Source organism: Lucilia sericata, unplaced genomic scaffold, assembly GCF_015586225.1.
Source record: "Lucilia sericata isolate MDLA Ls3-8-SP2 unplaced genomic scaffold, ASM1558622v1 Contig000914F_arrow, whole genome shotgun sequence".
Taxonomy (NCBI): Eukaryota; Metazoa; Arthropoda; class Insecta; order Diptera; family Calliphoridae; genus Lucilia; species Lucilia sericata.
Window position 1 is genome coordinate 105,253 of NW_023994901.1, and position 25,321 is coordinate 130,573.

Here is a 25,321-nt window from a genome sequence, read left to right on the forward strand (position 1 = left end):
TCAGTTCTAGTTCAGTTCTAGTTCAGTTCTAGTTCAGTTCTAGTTCAGTTCTAGTTCAGTTCTAGTTCAGTTCTAGTTCAGTTCTAGTTCAGTTCTAGTTCAGTTCTAGTTCAGTTCTAGTTCAGTTCTAGTTCAGTTCTAGTTCAGTTCTAGTTCAGTTCTAGTTCAGTTCTAGTTCAGTTCTAGTTCAGTTCTAGTTCAGTTCTAGTTCAGTTCTAGTTCAGTTCTAGTTCAGTTCTAGTTCAGTTAGTACAGTTCTAGTTCAGTTCTAGTTCAGTTCTAGTTCAGTTCTAGTTCAGTTCTAGTTCAGTTCTAGTTCAGTTCTAGTTCAGTTCTAGTTCAGTTCTAGTTCAGTTCTAGTTCAGTTCTAGTTCAGTTCTAGTTCAGTTCTAGTTCAGTTCTAGTTCAGTTCTAGTTCAGTTCTAGTTCAGTTCTAGTTCAGTTCTAGTTCAGTTCTAGTTCAGTTCTAGTTCAGTTCTAGTTCAGTTTTAGTTCAGTTCTAGTTCAGTTCTAGTACAGTTCTAGTTCAGTTCTAGTTCAGTTCTAGTTCAGTTCTAGTTCAGTTCCAGTTCAGTTGTTATAGTTTAGTCCTAGTACAGTTATAATATAGTTCTTGTTCTCTAAATTACGTAAGAGAGCAGCTAGTGAAATCTATTTTAAAAACATATTTTAGTTTTTTAATTCATATAATAATTTTTTGTTTGTATTCTTATCAGTTTGTTTTTTATTTTGGCCCCACTGATAGAGAAGGTCATTTGTAAATTAAAAAATGTATATACATATTCCATACTCAATAATTTATGTTTAGATTTCACAGCGTAAATATTTCAGAATTGTTGATAATATTATTCTCTCACTGTCTCTTTAAGATCCTACCAAAAAAAGCGGCACTTGTTTGGTGGGTGATGTTGATTTTAAAGAAGCTAAATTAGTAGCTTCTGCTATAACTCCTGTACCTGGTGGTGTTGGTCCCATGACCGTAGCCATGTTAATGCAAAATACTGTACGTTCAGCTTTTACAGCAGCTGAGAAATTATTGAGAAAGACATGGGATTTGTCACCATTGACATTGAGACCCGCTAGACCAGTACCCAGGTTTGTAATTTGTACTTATTTTCGAAACATTTTCTTTGGTATTTAAAATTTATTTTTTTTTGGTTTTCAGTGATATTGTTGTAGCTCGTTCTCAGACACCCAAGAATATTTCATTATTGGCCAAGGAAATCGGTTTAATCGGTAATGAAGTGTCTTTGTATGGCAATAAAAAGGCTAAGATTGCTTTAAGTGTTTTGAAACGTTTGGAGTCAAGAGGTGAAGGTTCATATGTTGTGGTAGCGGGGTAAGTTGATCATATTTATCAAATATCTGTTAAGAAATTAAAAGAAACCGGTTTTAAATCAAAGATATTCTTTATTAGTTATTCGGACTTAAAACATTTTCACGCTAATCTAACGATATCTTAAACGTTTTAAAAACACAATAATTCATTATCAATTCTTGATCCTCTAATCTAAATACTATCTATGAGTGGGAACTATAATCACACACTTTAAGGTCAAACATTTCATAATTAAAAAGTAAATAACAATTTAATTTTTTTAACAATTAATTTTTAGCATCACACCCACTCCCCTCGGCGAGGGTAAAAGTACCACCCTTATTGGTTTAGTACAAGCTCTCTGCGCCCATAAAAAACGTAATGCTATCGCCTGTATGCGTCAACCCTCACAAGGTCCCACTTTTGGTATTAAGGGTGGTGCCGCCGGTGGTGGTTATGCCCAAGTTATACCCATGGAAGAATTTAATCTACATCTTACTGGTGATATTCATGCTGTCACTGCTGCCAATAACTTAGTGGCTGCTCAATTGGATACACGTATTTTCCATGAAAATACCCAAAAAGATCAGGCACTCTACGATCGTTTAGTGCCTCGCATTAAGGGTGAAAGAAAATTTTCGAAAATCCAATTGAGACGTTTGCAACGTTTGGGTATTCACAAGACAGATCCTGATAGCTTAACTGATGAGGAAAAGGGTAAATTTGCCCGTTTAGATATTGATCCTGATACCATTATGTGGGAACGTGTTGTTGATATGAACGATAGATATTTGAGACAAGTAACTATTGGTCAATCTGGCACCGAAAAAGGTTTCACACGTACCACTTCCTACTCCATCTCGGTGGCTAGTGAAATTATGGCAGTTTTAGCTTTGGCCAAGAATATGGAAGACATGAAGGATAGATTATCGAAAATGGTTGTGGCTTTTGACCGTAAAGGTGACCCCGTAACAGCTGATGATTTGGGTTGTACCGGCGCTTTAACTGTTTTACTTAAGGATGCTTTAGAACCCAATCTAATGCAAACTTTGGAGGGTACCCCCGTTATGGTACATGCTGGCCCATTTGCCAATATTGCTCATGGCTGCTCTTCGAATGTGGCCGATGAGATTGCCCTGAAATTGGTGGGTGAGGAAGGTTTCGTGTGCACTGAAGCCGGTTTTGGTTCTGATATTGGTATGGAAAAATTCTGCAATATTAAATGCCGTTCTATGGGTCGCAGTCCAAATGCTGTTGTTTTGGTAGCCACCGTTAGAGCTTTGAAAATGCATGGTGGTGGTGCTCCTGTTACAGCTGGTGCTCCTCTGAATAAACAATATACCGAAGAGAATTTGGAATTGTTGGAGAAAGGTTTACCCAATTTATTGCAACACATTTCGAATGGTCGTACTTTCGGTTTGCCCGTCGTTGTGGCTATTAATCGTCATAGGTAAGTGGATTTTAATAAGTTATATATATTTTCATTGAGTTCAATCAATTACTAATGTTATGAGCTGAATTTTACCTTTTGGTTCGACTATTAACCGTTATCATCAATATTAGGACAAACATATTCCACAATTCCACCAAAAGTTAACTAGATTTACTCTATTAATGATCTAAATAGTTTAGACACTAAGGATAATTTTTTTTAACAATTTGATCAGATAATACAAATGTTTTTAGGGAGAAAAGATACGTAATTTGTTTAGGATCTTAAATTTAATGGAAGAAATTTTGAAAACTGCTAGTGCTTGAAACGATTAAGTTTCAAACTTTTTAGATAAGAAGATATGTAATATTTGACGATATAAAACTTGTACTTCCTTCCTAGTCTTAAATGCTTAATAAAGTTGTTGATGGTTTGTTGTAGGAATTTTGTATGGAAAATGGGAGTAATAAACCTAAACTAAACTATTAATATTTAGTCAGTTCTGGTTCAATTCTAATTAAGTTCCGGTGCAGTTCTGTTCTCAATTTCAAGTTCTGTTGAAGTTCAGTTCTAGTTTAGTTCTAGTTAAGTACTTGTTCAGTTCTAGTTTCAGTTCTAGTTCATTTCTAGTTCAGTTCTAGTTCAGTTCTAGTCCAGTTCTAATTCAGTTCTAGTTCAGTTCTAGTCCAGTTCTAGTTTAGTTCTAGTTAAGTACTTGTTCAGTTCTAGTTCATTTCTAGTTCAGTTCTAGTTCAGTTCTTGCTCAGTTCTAGTTCAGTTCTAGTTCAGTTCTATTTCAGTTCTATTTCAGTTCTATTTCAGTTCTAGTTCAGTTCTAGTTCAGTTCTAGTTCAGTTCTAGTTCAGTTCTAGTTCAGTTCTAGTTCAGTTCTAGTTCAGTTCTAGTTCAGTTCTAGTTCAGTTCCAGTTCAGTTTTAGTTCAGTTTTAGTTCAGTTTTAGTTCAGTTCAGTTCTAGTTCAGTTCTAGTTCAGTTCTAGTTCAGTTCAGTTTCTAGTTCAGTTCTAGTTCAGTTCTAGTTCAGTTCTAGTTCAGTTCTAGTTCTAGTTCAGTTCTAGTTCAGTTCTAGTTCAGTTCTAGTTCAGTTCTAGTTCAGTTCTAGTTCAGTTCTAGTTCAGTTCTAGTTCAGTTCTAGTTCAGTTCTAGTTCAGTTCTAGTTCAGTTCTAGTTCAGTTCTAGTTCAGTTCTAGTTCAGTTCTAGTTCAGTTCTAGTTCAGTTCTAGTTCTAGTTCAGTTCTAGTTCAGTTCTAGTTCTAGTTCAGTTCTAGTTCAGTTCTAGTTCAGTTCTAGTTCAGTTCTAGTTCAGTTCTAGTTCAGTTCTAGTTCTAGTTCAGTTCTAGTTCAGTTCTAGTTCAGTTCTAGTTCAGTTCTAGTTCAGTTCTAGTTCAGTTCTAGTTCAGTTCTAGTTCAGTTCTAGTTCAGTTCTAGTTCAGTTCTAGTTCAGTTCAGTTCTAGTTCAGTTCTAGTTCAGTTCTAGTTCAGTTCTAGTTCAGTTCTAGTTCAGTTCTAGTTCAGTTCTAGTTCAGTTCTAGTTCAGTTCTAGTTCAGTTCTAGTTCAGTTCTAGTTCAGTTCTAGTTCAGTTCTAGTTCAGTTCTAGTTCAGTTCTAGTTCAGTTCTAGTTCAGTTCTAGTTCAGTTCTAGTTCAGTTCTAGTTCAGTTCTAGTTCAGTTCTAGTTCAGTTCTAGTTCAGTTCTAGTTCAGTTCTAGTTCAGTTCTGGTTCAGTTCTAGTTCAGTTCTAGTTGAGTTCTATTTCAGTTCTAGTTCAGCTCTAGTTCAGTTCTAGAGCTAGAGGGTATAAGTTTGTTATGATTTAGCGTTCAAAAAGACAATATCGGTTCATGATTTCATATTTTAAGTTAATTTTCAAAGTGTAAGTGTAAATAAAATTCAAGATAAAGATATCCCATCATACGCATTACATTAACAATCTAATCATTACTAACCGGAACTAACAATTAAAAGTCAGCAGAAAGAAGAATAAAAACAAAAAATCATTGAAAATTTTAGCTCTGACACTGATGCTGAACACGAGTTGGTTAAATCGGCTGCCCTTAAAGCTGGTGCCTTTGCTGCTGTCGTTTGTACTCACTGGAGTGATGGTGGTGCTGGAGCTACTGAATTGGCTGAGGCTGTTATTAATGCCTGCAAAAATTCCCATAACTTCCAATATCTATATGACAATGAATTGTCGTTGTTGGACAAAATGAATACCATTGCCCAAAAAATGTACGGTGCAGCTAAAGTGGAACTAACGCCTAAAGCACAAAGTGCTATGGAAAAATTAACTAAAGCTGTAAGTTTTTAGTTAATATTCATCTTGTATTTTCTCATGAAATCTACCATATTTGTAATTTTTTTCAAGGGTTTTGGCAATTTACCCATTTGCATGTCTAAGGTAGCCGGTTCGCTTACCGGTGATGCTGCCATTAAGGGCGCTCCTAAGGGTTTCACTTTAACCGTTAGCAGCATGCATGTTTCTGCTGGTGCTGGTTTTGTCGTAGCCATGTGTGGTGAAATCACTAAAATGCCTGGTTTACCCACACGTCCCAGCATTTATGATATTGATTTGAATACTGAAACTGGTGAAATTGAAGGACTTTTCTAAATGCAAAAGAAACATCAATTTATTTTGTATATTTGTGGACAAAATTATTTGTATTTTTTAATATAATTACTCTTTTTAATTAATTAAGCTGATATTGTGTAAAGTTTAAAATATTTGTTAAATGTAAATAAATTGTATAACATGTTTTAATAACGGTTTTTATCCAAATCTTTTTCTAAATTATTGGTTTTATCTTTGACATTGAAAAAATCATTATTTAGGATTTTATGATCAAAATTAGAGGTGGCTGTTTTGTTATTGGTTTCAAAATTATTCACACAATTCATTTCGAATAGGGGATCATCATGTAGATCACGAAAATCATCTTCATCATCCTCGGATTCGGAGCTAGGGGTAAAAATTTTATAAATATTTAACAAAAAGTTAAATTTTACCAAACTCACCTAGTTTCATTGTCATAGACCCCTCCTCTTTGTTTGATTTCATTTGTTTGTTTATTAAATACAGGATTAGAACCTTCTACCGAGAAAACATTCATTGAAGGTCCTGCCAATCGATTAAGATTCGAAGCCACCGAACCAAATTCTGCCGGTTCAAAAGCTTTCAATTGTCTCTTTAAAGATCTTATTTTCAAGATATATAAAACGATCATTATAGCCGCAACAGCGCCTAATACAATATTTAATCCCCCTAAAACTGTTATTAACCAATTCTCTACAAATGGCGTCTGTGCTTCCATTTCGATATGGGGAATATCATTTAATATAAGATTATGATGTTGTAGAGAATTTTGTAAACGTGATATGAAAGCTAAATCATTAGATCGTCTTTGGATATCGTAGGCTTCAACGGCTTCATTGTTGTGTATAAAATGTACTTTAACTTCTGTTATAAAGGCTGATGAAGTATTGGTGGCTGTTTGTCGGGATTTTTGGTTACGTATATTCGTGACGTCATCTATTGAGTCAATATTGCAGATCTCATAGCCATAGATTTCTTGAAATTGTTCTCGCAACTGGAATTAGAAATAATTTAGAAGGGTTTATAAAGAATTCTTTCTTTCGTAATAGCACTTTTTTAAGATAATCTAATGTATTGACTAGTATATGAATTAGTCTATAAACTAGTGTGTCGACTAGTTTACAGACTAGTCTATGTTCTACTTTATCGAGTTTTTCTAGGGACTAGTCCATGAACCAGTCTATTGTCTAGTCTGAGGGATGGTTAACCGTCAGTCCATAGACTGACTTATCTATGAACTAGTCCTTCGACTAGTTTATCCACCTGGTTATGCGTTAGTTTTTGAACTAGTCTAACGACTAGTCTATGAACTAATCTAACGTCAGGTCTACAAACTATTCCTTCTAATAGTCTATTAACTAGCCTATCGAATACTCTACGGAATACCGACTAGTCTATCATCTAGTCTAGTCTTTATACTAGCCTATGGACTAGCCTATTGACTAGTTTATGGACTAGCCTATTGACTAGTATATGGACTAGCCTATTGAATAGTCTATGGACTAGCCTATTGACTAGTCTATGGACTAGCCTATTGGTTAGTCTATGGACTAGCCTTTTGACTAGTCCATAGACTACTCAACAGAATAGTTCATAGACTAGTCCACAGACTAGTCAAAAGGCTAGTCATGGGCTAATCCATAGACTAGTCTATAGACTAGCCCATTGTCTAGTCTATGGACTAGCCCATTGACTAGCCTATGGACTAGCCTATTGACTAGTCTATGGATTAGCCCATGACTAGCCTTTTGACTAGTCTGTGGACTAGTCTATGAACTATTCTGTTGAGTAGTCTATGGACTAGCCTATCCATTGGACTATGGACTAGCCTATTGACTGGATTATGCAATAGCCTTTAGACTAGACTATCGAATAGGGTACGGACTAGCCTTACGAAGTCTATGGGCTAGTCTATAAACTAATATGCAGACTAACCTTTTGAATAATCTGCAAATAAGTCTATAGACTATTCTATGGACTATTCTTTTAATAAATCTATGGACTAAAAAAATCATACTTACAAATTTCTCATTTTCTCTTATAACTTGTATATCACTCAAGAATACAAATTTCACACGATTCTTTTCCGAAACAATATAAATTTTTACTGAAGCTCGAGCTATATGACCCACCAAATCCACAGCCTCTATATCAAACATTAGATAACCTTTCATATTATTTGTTACATAAGAATTTAAAATTAAAACTCCCGATTCCGAGTCCAAGTATAAAATCTCGGAATAATTTTGAGCCAAATTTTCACCATGAACTTCATAGGTTGTTTGAGATAACGCATAAACTATAATGTCCTCCAAATCGGGATCTAGGGCCTGTAATAAATTAAAATTTGTCAAGAAATATATAACTCTAATAAGCAAAATCGTTTACCTTAAATGTCATTATATGTTTTCCTATGGAATCTTTGGTTGTAATACCTGCCGCATACATATCTTGGGTAAATTTTGGATCATTATCGTTAACATCGTTTACTGTTATGTTCACTAACAAGGTATAATTTACACTATTAGGATTAGTTATTAGACCTTGCTCATTATTGGAGACTTTTATGCGTAAACTAAGTTTGTCAATGTTTTCCCGATCCAAAGTGGTATTTAGTTTTAAAAGTCTTGTTTCAGGGTTTAATATGAAATTTTTGGCATCTTCAGGGTGAAAAGAATCTAAGAAACATTTAAAAAATATAAATCAGTCCAAAGTTATAAACCTTTCAGTAAGTTCCTCTTACCATCTATAAAATAATATAATTTATATGCCTCATCAGGATCATCTAAACCCTCATTTTTCGGATCATAAGCTTGTGGTATGTAACGTTTTTCGAAAAGACCTTGTTCGTTTTCTTAAAAAGAATTCAAATATGAAAAAATCTGCAACTTTTAAACTAATTAAGGATTTATTACCAGTAAAATCAGTATTAAAGGTCTCCTGTAAAAACATTGGATTACCCAACATATCTACAAAAACAATCTTAAGATTTCTGATTTCCGAAGAAGTACTACCGCCACCATCTATGGCACGCAAATTAATCTAAAAAAGAATTTACAACATAACATTAAATAAATCACAATAAGTTTTAAAAGGGTTTCCTTTAATTTTGAAGTATTTTTCGGAATAAATCGTGGCACTGTCATTAACTTACATTATAGATACCAGCTGTCATTAATTGTTTGACATAAAAGTTTGTAGAATTACGCGATTCCTTAACCAACTCAAAATATTTATCATGACCCGCTAAAAAGAATTTAATTTTAATAATTAAATCAAAAAGTTATGTCCTATTAAATACTACCATCACTAGAAATTTCAAAATGAACATCTCCATATTCTCCACCATCCGGATCAAAGACCTCAAAAGGTTTTAAACGTGTAACACAATCGGCTTGATATAAAGGACGTAAAGGTTCTTGCAGGGAATAGCTATAAAGAATAGCATAAGTTATTATGCCTTTCATTACTTCAAGCTACTTATCGTTTTAAGATATTACCAGATTCTTATAGATTTCTGCTTTGTGGGATTCACAATTTGAGGTTCATGAAAATTGTATGGTTTTATGTTGACTTCATATACGGAAGAATTTCTTTGTTGTGGTAGACCCTGATCGGAGGCTTCTATTTCGAGCTGCCACCAGCCATAGTAACCTTTTAAAGATTTCAAAGTTTTTAAGCGTCCAACACGATTGCGTAAAGTTGTGATGGTGAACAAATCATTAAAATCATGCACATCGGGATTGAAGTTTTTAACTAAGTGAGAGAAAAAAGGACAAGAAATTAATTATCGCATATTCATTGGTCAAAGTAAAGTTTCGTCCCTAAATGGGTGCACTATCACTTGCCGGAAGTACCGTTAAAGATCGAACATAGGGATGTCTAAGACATGGAACTTTAGACGACAACTTACTAATACCAGACCTTAAATATAAGCAGCATGCTTATGTAAAGGAACGATCGGTGGAAACCGCTTAAAACGAAGTTGTCCACTACATAGGTGAATCTTTCGATAGCAAACTGTATACACTGGCGGTATGCATTGACATCGAAGGCGCTTTCAATAACGTGCTCACTGATACCCTTATCCAATCCCTAGACCAGTTTTATGTTGACCGGGTGCTTCGTAACTGGATCAACTACATGCTAAGGAACAGATGGATAAGCTGCGAGATGTACGATATAACTATCAGGAAAAAGGTATTTCGCGGTATACCACAGGGTGGCATTTTGTCACCTTTACTCTGGGTTACCACGATTAATAGCCTCCTAAGGACCCTAACCGAGAAAGGACTTAGACCTGTCTGCTATGCAGACGATGTCGTAATACTTTTAAAGGGAAAGGATCCAAATTACTTGTGTAGAAGAGCTGAAGAGGCTCTTAATACAGCCTTGAGCTGGGCTCAACCGAGAGGCCTCAATGTGAAGACGGAAATCTGTCTTTTCACAAGAAAGACAAAAATTTCTACATATACTGAACCTTGTTTCCTGGGCAAGAATATACCGGTGACAGACAAAGTTAAGTACTTAGGTGTAATACTTGACCGGAAATTAAAATGGAGACACCACATAGAGAATAGAATCAACAAGGGATATCATGCTGGGCGATATGTAGGAGAACCATAGGCATGAAATGGGGTCTTAGTCCTACTATGACAAATTGGCTTTATAAAAGTGTAATTAGACCAAATCTAGCTTATGCTTCAATAATCTGGTGGACTGCTTTGGACTAAAAATGTAATATCAAACTACTACAGGGAGTTCAGCGTACATGCTGCTTGGGTATAAGTGGTGCCATGTGTACTACTTCAACCAAGGCTCTGGAAACGTTGCTAGATATTCCACCCATTGAAACATATATAAGATATGAGGCGGCGCTTACAGCCGAACGGCTCTTTACTTTGGCGAACTGGCCAAAAACGGTTATAGGACACGTCATCAATGTATACTGGACACATTGGAAGGTTATACACATTCATCGGACATGCCTGATCGCATACCAGACACAGAATATGTCGGAAACTTTGAAACGCTAATCCCAGATAGAATGTCTTGGTCAAGCGGAACATTCGAGTAAATACCAGTAGGAATCCGTTGTTACACGGATGGCTCTAAATTAGGGGACAAAGTGGGCCTGGGGTTCCATATTGAAGACCCAGAAACAGAAATATACCACCGTTTACCTAATCATAACACAATCTTCCAGGCAGAAGTACGAGCAATAACGGAATGTGTAAATTGGATTAGAATAAATATGGCGCCCACAGGGTTTAATATATTTACCGACAGCCAGAAGGCAATTAGGGCGATATCAGGAGATAGAATTAAATCTAAGACCGTATTGGATTGTAAGAAAGCTTTAACTGAATACTCTCCCAGAGGTAAGGTTCACATCATATGGGTACCAGGCCACTCGGGAGTAGTCGGCAACGAAAGGGCGAATGTAATAGCTTTAAAGGGAAGGGAGCTCGATGTAGTTAACCTGACAAACGCAAAACCATTCGACGCAACAAAAGCTGAATTAAAAATATGGATGAGAGAATCCCATAAGTCCTCTTGGAATAATGAAACGGTGGGTAGAACCACAAAGATTCTATGGGGTGACCCTGATGAGAGCAAGAAGAGAAATCTCCTCAAAATGAGCAAGTCTGAGGTTAGTATGATGGTACGTATTCTGAGTGGACACACAGGATTACGTGCACATCTATACAAAATTGGACGTGCGGATTTAGACGAATGTAGAGCATGTGAAGGGGACAGTGAAACTCTGGAGCACTTTCTTTTCCATTGTCAGGCATTCGTCGAAGTTAGATCCAAGTATCTTGGAAGTGATGTTATTCCGGAAATAACATTCTTAAACAACACCGATTGGAAGATTCTTAGGAATTACGTCCAGGAAACTGAGTTTCTGAACGTGGAAAAATAATACATTCAGTGAACAATTTTTTTTTTTTTCATGAATTGGAGCGCACAACAGGCCCAATAGTGGCCTAGGTGTATTTCTTCGGATTTGATGTAGTATACATCCTTCTATCAACCTAAAAAACCTACTAATACCAGAACTCAAATTTCAGTTCTTCAAGTGATCTAACAATCTTCTCGGTTGTCTTAATTCACTAACCTGCTGATTGCCTGGTTCTGTTTGGCGACTCATGGATCGCCTGGGTTGGCAAACTGATCTACCATTTAAAAATTAAACACACTTCCTAATAATTCACTTATGTTCCTACAGATTTAATCATGTAGATCTACAAACTTGGTCGCAATGTCATGTTGAGTAATTTATTACTATTACACAAACTTACCCGGTTTTATAGATAATATAGAATAAACAAGTTGAGAATTGGGCGTATTAGGTTCATCTCGATCTTCTGCTAATAAATTCAATTTAGACATGGTATTCTAAAAAATTATACAAAAAATATTGAAAAAGTTTTTAAAGTATATTTTAAATATCTAACCCCTTGATCAGCTTCTGAAAATTCCGGTTTAAATTGTTGATTATCCGGCATTATGGGAGCATTATCATTAACATCCCTCAAAGTGACATTTATAAATGTAGACTTTTGATTAACGGCTAAAATAAAAAACTAGATATATTGCAATCATTAGACGAATAAACCGTAAACTTACGCCCATAAGCAGAATTGATAAAATTGAAATTATCTCTTATATCAATGGGTATATAATGATAGGTAATACCCCGGTCTCGATCAAGTAAAAAACCATTACGTAAATTAACTTTAACTTCACCATTGGTGGTATTTATTTGGAATAAATTATGTAACTCTGCCAAAGCGCTATTAATGGTATATTCCAAACTATTGTGAGGACCTGGTTAAATAGTAAAATTATATAGTAACTTGCAGAAAGTTAAGGACAATTTGTCAAACTTACTATCTCTATCATTATCATGAGCTTTTATTTGACCCACTATAGTTCCAGTGGTGGCATTTTCATAAATAAATACTTGTTGTTCAAATTCATCTAAAGTGGGCACTTGATTGTTAATGTCCAGCACAGAGATATTAATCTGTAAAGAGATTTTTAAAGCAAATTCTTTCTATAGAAAGTGATTTTTAAACTACATACCTTTCCCTTGGTCTCATGTACAGAATCGCTGACAATAACTTCATACTCCAGATTATACACTTTAGGTATATCGCATTGTATCAGACCTGTTACTTTCAGTAAACCGGTAGTACTATTTATGGCTAACAAGCCCGTTTTTGTAAGATTACCTATGGGTCTAGGAGATTTTGATAAATAATTATAACAGTTTTAAAACCAATTACTAGAAATTTACCTTATTTTATAGGTTATATTATTATTTCCTGCGCCATCTATATCGTAAGCCTCAATGGTACCTTTTCATATTGTTATTAATATATAAAAATCGTTTAAAGTATTTAAACGTTGATAACTCACCTATTGTACTCATTATATCCTCCAATTCGGTAACACTGCGTGGCTCCTCTAGAGTACCGATAACAAATTGTGGAGGATTATCGTTAATGTCATCTATTCTTATGGTCAAGACAGCTAAAATGAAAACCTAAAGAATAAAATATCTCTAATTGTGTCTAATTAGTGTCTTCTCTACCTGTAGAAGAATCTTCATTTAATTCTTGATTTAAATCTCGAACTTTTATGGTTAAAAATATCGTGTCATATTTTTCATAATCAACCGGGAACTTGAATTCATTATTTATCTTTAATTGGCCATAAACTAAGTTATTAGTCAGCAATTCACGTTCAATTATAAAGCAGCCAATAAAATAACTTTTGTCCACTTCCTGGCCACTTTTGGTGGCGTAAGATTGAGACCATAGAATTTCAAAACTCAAATTTGCTGAAGAATCAGGATCGCGAGCCTCAATTTTATCGGTAATAAGACTTAAAGCTGGAGAGTTTTCGGTAACATTAACAATAAAACGGGGCTGTAATAAAGAATAGAATAGAACTTCATATTTATGTAAAGTTTCATACTATTTACCATTCTTAGTTCCGGAGTTTCGTCATTAACATCCAATATCTTAATTTGCAATTGACTATATGAAGTATGTAAATTTTGACTATATTCCGTGATAAGGGAATCTTTAGCTTGTATTTGTAGCATTACCAAAGATTGGCGTTCATAGTCAAATACATTAGCTTTATTTAAAGTTATTAATCCTGAACCAGAATCTATAGCAATGCCTTGCATACTGCCCACTATAGAATGTCTGCAAATTAATCAATTTATTAACAATAAATTAATATATTCATTCATTATAGACTTACAATACTCTATCTCCTATATCACGATCTTTGGCTTGCACTTTTATTAATTGTGTTCCTTCGGTAGCATTTTCATAGATTACAATTTCATACAACTCACGTTCAAATATAGGCCATTCGTCGTTCCAGTTTATTAGCTCGATATTTAAAGTGACTTCATTTTCGTGTTGCAAATTTTCCACTTCTTTCGCTGTAATCTTCAAAGAAAACAAAAAACAAGAAAATGGATTTTTATGTTTTCACCCAAAAATGAAAACGACTTTTAGTAGGAAATAAAAGTGATCACAGCTCTAGCTCTTATAGTTTAGCCAGAAAATGGACTTTTATGTTTTCACTAAAAAAATGGAATTTTAGTGATCACAGAATTTCATTGTTTTTGCTCTAGCTCTTATAGTTTAGCCAGAAAATGGACTTTTATGATCACAGATTTTCATTGTTTTTGCTCTAGCTCTTATAGTTTAGCCTGAAAATGGACTTTTATGTTTTCACTCAAAAAATCGACTTTTGTTAGGAAGTAAAAGTGATCACAGATTTTCATTGTTTTTGCTCTAGCTCTTATAGTTTAGCCAGAAAATGGACTTTTATGTTTTCACTCAAAAAATCGAATTTTAGTAGGAAATAAAAGTGATCACAGATTTTCATTGTTTTTGCTCTAGCTCTTATAGTTTAGCCAGAAAATGAACTTTTATGTTTTCACTCAAAAAATCGAATTTTAGTTGGAAATAAAAGTGATCACAGATTTTCATTGTTTTTGCTCCAGCTCTTATAGTTTAGCCAGAAAATGGACTTTTATGTTTTCACTCAAAAAATCGAATTTTAGTTGGAAATAAAAGTGATCACAGATTTTCATTGTTTTTGCTCTAGCTCTTATAGTTTAGCCAGAAAATGGACTTTTATGTTTTTACTCAAAAAATCGACTTTTGTTAGGAAGTAAAAGTGATCACAGATTTTCATTGTTTTTGCTCTAGCTCTTATAGTTTAGCCAGAAAATGGACTTTTATGTTTTCACTCAAAAAAATCGAATTTTAGTAGGAAATAAAAGTGATCACAGATTTTCATTGTTTTTGCTCTAGCTCTTATAGTTTAGCCAGAAAATGGACTTTTATGTTTTCACTCAAAAAATCGACTTTTGTTAGGAAGTAAAAGTGATCACAGATTTTCATTGTTTTTGCTCTAGCTCTTATAGTTTAGCCAGAAAATGAACTTTTATGTTTTCACTCAAAAAATTGAATTTTAGTTTTAAATAAAAGTGATCACAGATTTTCATTGTTTTTGCTCTAGCTCTTATAGTTTAGCCAAAAAATCGACTTTTGATAGGAAATAAAAGTGATCACAGATTTTCATTGTTTTTGCTCTAGCTCTTATAGTTTAGCCAGAAAATGGACTTTTATGTATTCGCTCAAAAAATCGACTTTTGTTAGGAAGTAAAAGTGATCACAGATTTTAATTGCTTTTGCTCTAGCTCTTATAGTTTAGTCAGAAAATGGACTTTTATGTTTTCACTCAAAAAATCGAATTTTAGTAGGAAATAAAAGTGATCACAGATTTTCATTGTTTTTGCTCTATGTCTTATAGTTTAGCCAGAAAATGGACTTTTATTTTTTCACTCAAAAAATCGACTTTTGTTAGGAAGTAAAAGTGATCACAGATTTTCATTGTTTTTGCTCTAGTTCTTATAGTTTAGCTCTAGCTCTTATAGTTTAGCCAGAAAATGGACTTTAATGTTTTCACTCAAAAAATCGAATTTTAGTTGGAAATAAAAGTGATCACAGATTTTCATTGTTTTTGCTCTAGCTCTTATAGTTTAGCCAGAAAATGGACTTTTATGTTTTCACTCAAAAAATCGACTTTTGTTAGGAAGTAAAAGTGATCACAGATTTTCATTGTTTTTGCTCTAGCTCTTATAGTTTAGCCAGAAAATGGACTTTTATGTTTTCACTCAAAAAATCGAATTTTAGTAGGAAATAAAAGTGATCACAGATTTTCATTGTTTTTGCTCTAGTTCTTATAGTTTAGCTCTAGCTCTTATAGTTTAGCCAGAAAATGGACTTTAATGTTTTCACTCAAAAAATCGAATTTTAGTTGGAAATAAAAGTGATCACAGATTTTCATTGTTTTTGCTCTAGCTCTTATAGTTTAGCCAGAAAATGGACTTTTATGTTTTCACTCAAAAAATCGACTTTTGTTAGGAAGTAAAAGTGATCACAGATTTTCATTGTTTTTGCTCTAGCTCTTATAGTTTAGCCAGAAAATGGACTTTTATGTTTTCACTCAAAAAATCGACTTTTGTTAGGAAGTAAAAGTGATCACAGATTTTCATTGTTTTTGCTCTAGCTCTTATAGTTTAGTCAGAAAATGGACGTTTATGTTTTCACTCAAAATATCGAATTTTAGTAGGAAATAAAAGTGATCACAGATTTTCATTGTTTTTGCTCTAGCTCTTATAGTTTAGCCAGAAAATGGACTTTTAAGTTTTCACTCAAAAAATCGAATTTTAGTAGGAATTAAAAGTGATCACAGATTTTCATTGTTTTTGCTCTAGCTCTTATAGTTTAGCCAGAAAATGGACTTTTATGTTTTCACTCAAAATATCGAATTTTAGTAGGAAATAAAAGTGATCACAGATTTTCATTGTTTTTGCTCTAGCTCTTATAGTTTAGCCAGAAAATGGACTTTTATGTTTTCACTAAAACAATCGAATTTTAGTAGGAAGTAGAAGTGATCACAGATTTTCATTGTTTTTGCTCTAGCTCTTATAGTTTAGCCAGAAAATGGACTTTTATGTATTCACTTAAAAAATCGAATTTTAGTAGGAAATAGAAGTGATCACAGATTTTCGTTGTTTTTGCTCTAGCTCTTATAGTTTAGCCAGAAAATGAACTTTTATGTTTTCACTTAAAAAATCGAATTTTAGTTGGAAATAGAAGTGATCACAGATTTTCATTGTTTTTGCTCCAGCTCTTATAGTTTAGCCAGAAAATGGACTTTTATGTTTTCACTCAAAAAATCGAATTTTAGTTGGAAATAGAAGTGATCACAGATTTTCATTGTTTTTGCTCTAGCTCTTATAGTTTAGCCAGAAAATGAACTTTTATGTTTTCACTTAAAAAATCGAATTTTAGTTGGAAATAGAAGTGATCACAGATTTTCATTGTTTTTGCTCTAGCTCTTATAGTTTAGCCAGAAAATGGACTTTTATGTTTTCACTCAAAAAATCGAATTTTAGTAGGAAATAGAAGTGATCACAGATTTTCATTGTTTTTGCTCTAGCTCTTATAGTTTAGCCAGAAAATGGACTTTTATGTTTTCACTCAAAAAATCGAATTTTAGTTGGAAATAAAAGTGATCACAGATTTTCATTGTTTTTGCTCTAGCTCTTATAGTTTAGCCAGAAAACTTTTATGATTTCACTCAAAAAATCGACTTTTGTTAGGAAGTAAAACTGATCACAGATTTTCATTGTTTTTGCTCTAGCTCTTATAGTTTAGCCAGAAAATGGACTTTTATGTTTTCACTCAAAAAATCGACTTTTGTTAGGAAGTAAAAGTGATCACAGATTTTCATTGTTTTTGCTCTAGCTCTTATAGTTTAGCCAGAAAATGGATTTTTATGTTTTCACTCAAAAAACCGAATTTTGGTAAGAAATAAAAGTGATCACAGATTTTCATTGTTTTTGCTCTAGCTCTTATAGTTTAGCCAGAAAATGGACTTTTATGTTTTCACTCAAAAAATCTAATTTTAGTAGGAAATAGAAGTGATCACAGATTTTCATTGTTTTTGCTCTAGCTCTTATAGTTTAGCCAGAAAATGGACTTTTATGTTTTCACTCAAAAAAACGAATTTTATTAGGAAATAAAAGTGATCACAGATTTTCATTGTTTTTGCTCTAGCTCTTATAGTTTAGCCAGAAAATGGATTTTTATATTTTCACTCAAAAATTCGCTCTATTTCTTCCAATATAATGGATGATTTTCGTTGGGAAATAAAAATGATCACTAATGATCGTGAAATATGAATGTTAAATAAATACAAAAGTGTACCTTTAGTTCAAAATTTCTCCAATTTTCGTCTTCATAATCCAATTGATCGGCATGTGTTACTGTTAGAGAAAATTCAGTTTTCTGATAACCACTATTAGGTATCATGGTAAATGCTTCGGCATATTTAATTGTTTCAACGGGATTTGTCAGGAATACATTGTAGGTGGCGTTTGAACCCTAAAGTAATATAAATATGCTGATCAAATTGGTTCATATTTTATATTCATCCACTTACCAAATCTAAATCTTCTATAAAGAATTCCTGCAGTGGCAAAGTTAAGTATTTTGACTCTAAAACTTGTACTACTTGTGGTTCTAAAGTAATCTCTGGCTTATGATCATTGATATCCTGAACTATTAAAATTGTGGAGTTTTTTATAAACCACAAAGGATCATCACATTTATAGGCACAAGTCTGAAAGATGAACAGAGACCATTAAATCGGTTTAAGTGTAAATTGAATTTTGAAATAACTTACATAGAAACTAAAAATCTGTTGTTTTAAAAGATCACGATCTATGGGTTGAATATGCAACAAGCCCGTCGAGGAGTTAATGGTTATAAATTCAGAGTCTAGAGAAAAATATATGCATTTAACAGTTGTTAATATACAAGATCTTTTACTTACAATCTTCCTCAAACTTGAGCCTATAGCAAATGGGTTTATCAATACCTGTATCGCCATCTATAGCTTTTAAACTGAAAATCTTGAGAATTTAGAACATTTTAGAATTGTTGTATTTAAAATGAGTTATAACCTTAATACCTGTTCTTCTTTTTCATTAAAAGTGGCCGTTGTTAAAGGTCTTACCCATATAGGATCACGATTTGGTAAATCGATCACTTCCAATATGGCAAATATATCACCCGTGTTATTATTCGTATCATACACTTTGACATCAAGATTATAGATGGCTTTCTCCTCGTAGTGCAGTTCTTGAAGAAGTCTTGAGTAAAACAGATTATTTTGAAAGTCTCGTAAAGATTTTGTTTAAAACTAATGGCAACTTACTTTAATTTATATTGTTTTTCATAGGTCGTGGTCTCTCCGTGCTCCACAAATGCGAATATAGAATTTTCATTATTTTTACCTACCGCCTCTATGCGTATATTATTACGATCCATACCATCCGGATCATAGACCGTGAAAATGCAATCAGATATGTAATTCGAATGAAGTTCCTAGAGAGTATTTGAAAAAAGTTATGATTTTATGAAATTTTAAGCTTTATCTTGAAATTTTAGGTTTGTATCTGTGCTAAAGTATCCAAACTGATTGTAGAGATCGAACTTTTAATGTTAATGTATAATCTTCAAAATCTACTCACCTCTACCCTACACGGTGAAGGAGCATATGTTAGCGTAGGTGGATTATCAAAAATATTTTCCAATTTAATCAGAACACTAGGTTCCACCGCATTTGACAACGCAACATCTTTAATATAAATTTGAAAGAAATAAATACGTTGTTGAGGATTTTCAAAATCTTGACGCTTTTCTATGGTAATAAACCTGTAAATAAACATAAAACATAATAGAAGACTTAATAATATTTACAAACAATTTGTTAAATAAAACTGATTTTTCTCATACCATTGATTGTCTGTTAAAATAAGTCTAGCACCCAATAAGCTATTGTCACCAATATCAAAAGCTCCCAATAATGGTGTACTAGTGCCTATGTTTATGGAAATAATGGAAAATTTTTCAAGCAACCATTATCATCATCATTATTATTGTTATTGAAAATAAGTAATTTTTAAGTAGTAAGTATTTTTAAGTATCTGCTGAGTATACTTATGTAAAATTTCTTACCATTATAATTGATTTTGGCCAATTTGTATGGTACAACAAGTTCTTCTCGAACATTAATCGTTTGTACACCTACAGCTGTGTCACTTGTTTGCCATTGGATACCGGCAGTATGAGGATCTATAAAATAAGGTTCTTGCCATTCATCTGCTGTTAGAACTGTAAAATATATTCGAGATGTAGTGGAACAAGTAAAGTGAGAACAATTTGAATTGTTAACAAGTATTTGTTACTTGTTTGATAAAATAGGATTTTCAACTTAAATGTTAGTTAGGACACAGTGGTTAAAAGTGATCTTAAATGCTGTAGACATTTATAGTATTTCATTATATTCATCTGAGAATATTTTGTTATAATACCCCTCCATCCTTAATCCCTGTTCCCCTTTTAATCCCGAACTTCCAGTTAATATTAGTAGTATTCTAGTCTGTCAGACGGGAGGTCGTGGGTTTGATTTCCAAATAGGTGAAGGAATGCAGAAGACGATCAACAGAGGCTAGGAGCATTTCCGTGGATTTGAATTAATAAACATCAACCTTTCTAACTAACTAACGAAACGAACTAACGAACGAACGAACGAACGAAACGAACGAACAACTAACGAACGAACGAACGAACGAACGAACGAAGAACGAATCGAACGAACGAACGAACAACGAAGAACGAACGAACGAACGACGAACGAACGAAACGAACGAAGAATCGAAGACACGAACGAACGAACAACGAACGAACGAACGAACGAACGAACGAACGAAAGAACGAACGAACTAACGAACGAACGAACGAACGAACGAAGAACGAACGAACGAACGAAGAACGAACGAACGAACGAACGAACGAACGAACGAACGAACGAACGAACGAACGAAGAACGAACGAACGACGAACGAAACGAACGAACGAACGAACTAACGAACTAACGAACGAACGAACGAACGAACGAACGAACGAACGAACGAACGAACGAACGAACGAACGAACGAACGAACGAAAACGAACGAAGAACGAACGAACGAACTAACGAAACGATGACGACTATGCTAGCTAGCGAGCTAGCTAGCTATCTAGCGAGCGATCGACATATCGATCTATATATATAGAGAGCGAGATGAGCGAGAGAGCGAGCGAGCGAGCGAGCGAGAGAGCGAGCGAGCGAGCGAGCGAGCGAGCGAGCGAGCGAGCGAGCGAGCGATCGAGCGAGCGAGCGAGCAGAAGCGAGCGAGAGAGAGAGAGAGCGAGCGAGCGAGCGAGCGACAGAGCGAGCGACGAGAGAGAGAAGCGAGAGAGAGAGAGCGAGCGAGCGAGCGAGCGAGCGAGCGAGAGAGCGAGCGAGCGAGCGAGCGAGCGAGCAGCGAGCGAGCGAGCGAGCGAGCGAGCGGAGCGAGCGAGCGAGCGACGAGCGAGCGAGCGAGCGAGCGAGCGAGCGAGCGAGAGGAGCGAGAGCGAACCGAGCGAACGAGCGAGAGAGCGAGCGAGCGAGCGAGCGAGCGAGCAGCGAGCGAGCGAGCGAGCGAGCGAGCGAGCGAGCGAGCGAGCGAGCGAGCGAGCGAGCGAGCGAGAGAGCGAGCGAGCGAGCGAGCGAGCGAGCGAGCGAGCGAGCGAGCGAGCGCGATCGAGCTAGCGAGCGAGCTAGCTAGCGAGCGAGCGATCGATATAGCGATCGATCGAGCTAGCTACCGACATATCTATCTATCTATCTATCTATCTATCTATCTTATCTATCTACCATCTATCTATCTATCTATCTATCTATCTATCTATCTATCTATCTATCTATCTATCTATCTATCTATCTATCTATCTATCTATCTATCTATCTATCTATCATCTATCTATCTATCTATCTATCTATCTATCTATCTATCTATCTAACTGACTGACTAATATCATCCATAATCTAGTACTGTAACCAAGCGATAATTTCCTTAATCCAACGATTCATGATAAGTAATTCTGAACCAGTGATGAAAAACTATGGCTTTTCCAGACGGAATATATGGCTCGATTTCGAATGAATTATTGATAAAAAGTTCTACATTTGTGGCTAAATTTTTTGGGGAATAAAAATGTGCTCTTAATGAATCGAGTAAATCCTTAAAAATCAGGTTCTACAGTAATTATTGATCAATATTTGTTTTCTAAAACTTATATTTTGCGAAGTCTATTTCAACCACTCTGTCCTTAAGGTAAAATATTAGTTTGCTATATGAGTCATTTCATATTTAGCCGAATTTATTTTAATAAATTTTAAATTTTCTTGGAATTTTTTACAATAATATTTGCTACAAAAATATTTATTGAAAATAAAAAAAACTCAAACAAAAAAGGTATTTTTTTAAGTTTTTTTTAGCAGTTTCCTAAGAAATGACTCATATATTTAAACATGATTTGTTTTACTACTTGCCAATTTGTATATTTCCATCACTCAATATTAAAATAATGATTATAAGAAGTATATTAATGGGAAGTTGGGTGACAGAAAACATATTATTTCTTGTGTTTATATAAAATAACAATATTGATGATTTAAAACTGTCTGAGTAGTAGAAAATGTTATCATTTATTTCTTTTGTGATTTTGGTTTTTCTTTTAAACAATGATTTTTACAGATAACAAATTTTATTTCACACACATTGCAATAGATGAAAAGATATGATGAATATGTTTATTTGTAATACATATTTCTTTTGGAAGAATCTTTTTTTGTTCTTATTGTCATTATTCAATATTTCGTTATCGTCATCATTAATTTAAAACATGTTGACAATGTTGTTGTTTGTTGTTTTCATGTTGTTGTTTTTTCTTTTCATTTAAAAAAAAAGGTAATGCTCTTAAAAAGATGAGATTTTTTGTGAAAGGTAAATGGCTTTTTCCACACTGATATTTTAATAAATTGATTGTATATATTTTAAGCACTGTTTAATGATTATTTTTAATGTATTTATATTTGGCTTAAATTTGAATTGTTCTTTTTCAATTTTAAAATTTTAAAGAAATTTTAGTTTTTTAATTGCGCTTTTAGAGTTTGATCTGAGACAGTTATTTTGATACTGAAATGGGTTTGTTAAAATACTTTATCAATTTCTATTTCAAAGTAATTTGATAAAAAATTTTAACATTTTTAAGATAAAATTGAAAAATATATGAAGTTTGCTAAAAAAGTAATGTAATTAAATTTACAAATAGACTTTATTTTTCAATAATTAATAACAAAACTAGTAATATTTCAAAAATTGCACCTAATATTGTAATCTGCAGATTTTGAAAATCAAAACAAAATTCTATTTTAGAATGTACAATTTTCTTTTCTTAGAAAATTTGAAAGTAAAAGTTTCCTCTGAGATAGTGTATTCAATTTTTACTTATAAAATGGTATTTCCACACGTCCTGCCTTTGAATTGACCGTCTCCCAACAGGTGCAATAAAATGTTGAACGATCCATTTGATCTATATATAGTTTGCCATCTAAATGATCCATTTCATGTTGTGCTATACGTGCATTCCAACCTGTTAGTTGTAGCTCGGAGGGTGTATCCCTTTTACCTATGCCCGTTAAGGTAACACCTTCGTAACGTTCAACTTCCGCAGAATAGCCACGAACACTCATACAGCCTTCGGGATGTTTATGTTTAGTGTAGTTGGTTACTTTTAAGGTGGGATTAATCATAACCTGGAAAGAAAGATATTAAAAATAAATTAAGAAGTAATTATATGAAAGTGAAGATATCTATCTATCTATCTATCTATCTATCTATCTATCTATCTATCTATCTATCTATCTATCTATCTATCTATCTACCTATCTATCTATCTATCTATCTATCTATCTATCTATCTATCTATCTATCTATCTATCTATCTATCTATATCTATCTATCTATCTATCTATCTATCTATCTATCTATCTATCTATCTATCTATCTCTATCTATCTATCTATCTATCTATCTATCTATCTATCTATCTATCTATCTATCTATCTATCTATCTATCTATCTATCTATCTATCTATCTATCTATCTATCTATCTATCTATCTATCTATCTATCTATCATCTATCTATCTATCTATCTATCTATCTATCTATCTATCTATCTATCTATCTATCTATCTATCTATCTATCTATCTCTATCTATCTATCTATCTATCTATCTAACTATCTATCTATCTATCTATCTATATCTATCTATCTATCTATCTATTAAAATTTTTCACATTGTCTCCCATTCTCACACATTTTTATTAAAATTTTCACAATACATTTCAAATTTCTTAAGCCCATCAATTAAACACTCCTTCAAACTTACCGTCAACGGCAGTGGTGACATCTTCCTAGCCTCATAGACTTCCTTTGTAAATTTCTTATCCAAATCCTTTCTAAATTCCATAACAATAATACGCAAAGATACACCAATTTGTGGTGCGGCTATCCCGACACAATCGTACTTTCTTAAAACTTTTATCATTTGATCCACAATCATATCAATTTCTTTACTATTTAACATATCCTTTGGTACCTCAGCGGCTGCTGAACGTAACACAGGATCTCCAACTTGTGTAAAGTGGCCATAGGGTGGTTGATTGCCCTGTTTTGGTGTCCAGAAATCACGATACATTTGACGAAATGTTTTACATTTTCTTGTGGTAGTATGTATAAACCTTTTAGAGGTGTTGATTAGGTTGAAAGGAAGAAGATTTAACTTTTGGAGAGCCATTAAAATCAATAACTTTAAAAAATTCAAGAATTTACGCAATTGAAAGAAGAACAAATAAATGCCGGCTAAAGAAAACAAAGTGTAAACAAATATCAGCTGTTGAACAATGGTCGTAATTTAGCGTTTTTTGAAAAATAAAAACAAATATTTTATGATTTCTATTGAAACATTGATTTCTAATGTTAAATTTAATTAAAATAAATAACTATTGAACAAAATTTATTGAAAACGGTTAAACATCTTGAACATTTTCGAAAAATATTGAGTTTATCAAACAGTTTTGTAAGTGTTTTTTTAACAAAATACTATAGCAACACTGTCTTGGCAGGCAAGTCAAACAAGAGTGCTGCCAAGTTGTTAGCATTAACAGGGGATGTTAAATTTAAAAGTAAAGTAAGATTAACATTACATGAAACGAAAACCGTTATATTTGAAATATATAGATAGTAAATACAAACATAACTAAATGAATATTAAATAAAAAACACTAACTAATATTTTATTGCAACTCAAATAAAAACCTTTTCATTGATTTTATTTATGACTTTTGCCACACATAAAAGTCGTTTTCTCATAAATATTTGAATGAACCATCATAAATTTTCATTCCCATTTACATTTAACTACATACATACTATGTATTTGTGGGTGATGAGTAAGCAGAGCATTATATACATACCTTCCATGTTAAGAAAATATTTGAACTAAGCCGTATAGAATCAAAGTTTAAAATTATGACAGTATGTTCTTTTGCCTCTTTTGCCCTCCAAAAACATTTTTAGGTCATTCATCATTTGGGCGAAACAATTTGAAAACATGATGCCTTAAACATTTTATTTAAAAATAGAATGGATAAGAACAATTTTTGTTGCTTTAAATAAAAAAGTAAGAATTCCACAAACGACTGGTGCGTTTAATTGTTTTGTACTTTCAAATGAAATAGGAATACATTTAGAATAATTTATTTTTGGAACTCTTCTAAAATGAAAATTGATATTTTTATTTTTAAATCAAGCGTTTTTATATTGTGTGACCTTTAACTTTTGTATTCTTGAGAAGAGACAAACGGGAGGAAAAAAAAATGTTACGCTGGAAAAAAAAGGGAAGGCGGGAG

The 25,321-nt window shown here is 33.5% G+C and overlaps 3 protein-coding genes across 5 annotated transcripts in view; 1 reads left to right on the forward strand and 2 right to left on the reverse strand.

Annotated features, from left to right (window-relative positions):
* LOC119609022 (C-1-tetrahydrofolate synthase, cytoplasmic) overlaps positions 1-5,551 on the forward strand; it is a 17,934-nt gene extending 12,383 nt beyond the window's left edge. For all 3 annotated transcript variants that reach the window (XM_037963693.1, XM_037963694.1, XM_037963695.1), the window contains exons 6-10: positions 870-1,095; positions 1,166-1,339; positions 1,617-2,768; positions 4,778-5,063; positions 5,133-5,551. In XM_037963693.1, the coding sequence (XP_037819621.1) occupies positions 870-1,095; positions 1,166-1,339; positions 1,617-2,768; positions 4,778-5,063; positions 5,133-5,375 (2,081 nt within the window). In that variant the 3' untranslated portion in view covers positions 5,376-5,551. The remainder of the gene's footprint in view (positions 1-869; positions 1,096-1,165; positions 1,340-1,616; positions 2,769-4,777; positions 5,064-5,132) is intronic.
* Positions 5,477-22,512, reverse strand: LOC119609021 (cadherin-23-like). Its single transcript, XM_037963692.1, has 29 exons — positions 21,897-22,512; positions 19,493-19,648; positions 19,271-19,355; positions 19,006-19,189; positions 18,690-18,859; positions 18,444-18,624; positions 18,306-18,384; positions 18,156-18,250; positions 17,913-18,092; positions 17,678-17,854; positions 13,641-13,834; positions 13,354-13,582; positions 12,961-13,297; positions 12,786-12,899; positions 12,664-12,724; positions 12,450-12,606; positions 12,255-12,390; positions 11,991-12,191; positions 11,819-11,934; positions 11,663-11,759; positions 8,858-9,113; positions 8,662-8,789; positions 8,512-8,603; positions 8,273-8,399; positions 8,101-8,211; positions 7,746-8,035; positions 7,379-7,687; positions 5,780-6,351; positions 5,477-5,723 (listed from the first exon to the last, which is right to left on the reverse strand). Exons 1-29 carry the CDS (start codon positions 21,976-21,978, stop codon positions 5,522-5,524), a joined length of 5,118 nt encoding a protein of 1,705 aa, XP_037819620.1. The 5' UTR covers positions 21,979-22,512; the 3' UTR covers positions 5,477-5,521.
* A 158-nt stretch (positions 22,513-22,670) lies between these two features.
* Positions 22,671-24,292, reverse strand: LOC119609026 (peptide deformylase, mitochondrial-like). The gene is made up of 2 exons (XM_037963699.1): positions 23,800-24,292; positions 22,671-23,162 (listed from the first exon to the last, which is right to left on the reverse strand). The coding sequence occupies exons 1-2, from the start codon at positions 24,205-24,207 to the stop codon at positions 22,851-22,853; spliced, it is 720 nt and encodes a 239-aa protein (XP_037819627.1). The 5' UTR covers positions 24,208-24,292; the 3' UTR covers positions 22,671-22,850.
* Positions 24,293-25,321: the final 1,029 nt, after the last annotated feature.

Coding starts and splice junctions, on each gene's coding strand:
- LOC119609021 (XM_037963692.1), bottom strand. CDS start 21,978: ATGTTTTCTGTCACCCAACTTCCCATTAATATACTTCTTATAATCATT. Junction 18,625..18,689: donor GAAAAACAATATAAATTAAA/GTAAGTTGCCAT, acceptor GTTTTACTCAAG/ACTTCTTCAAGAACTGCACT. Junction 12,607..12,663: donor AATATAACCTATAAAATAAG/GTAAATTTCTAG, acceptor AAAATCTCCTAG/ACCCATAGGTAATCTTACAA.
- LOC119609026 (XM_037963699.1), bottom strand. CDS start 24,207: ATGGCTCTCCAAAAGTTAAATCTTCTTCCTTTCAACCTAATCAACACC. Junction 23,163..23,799: donor TGTCACCACTGCCGTTGACG/GTAAGTTTGAAG, acceptor CTTTCTTTCCAG/GTTATGATTAATCCCACCTT.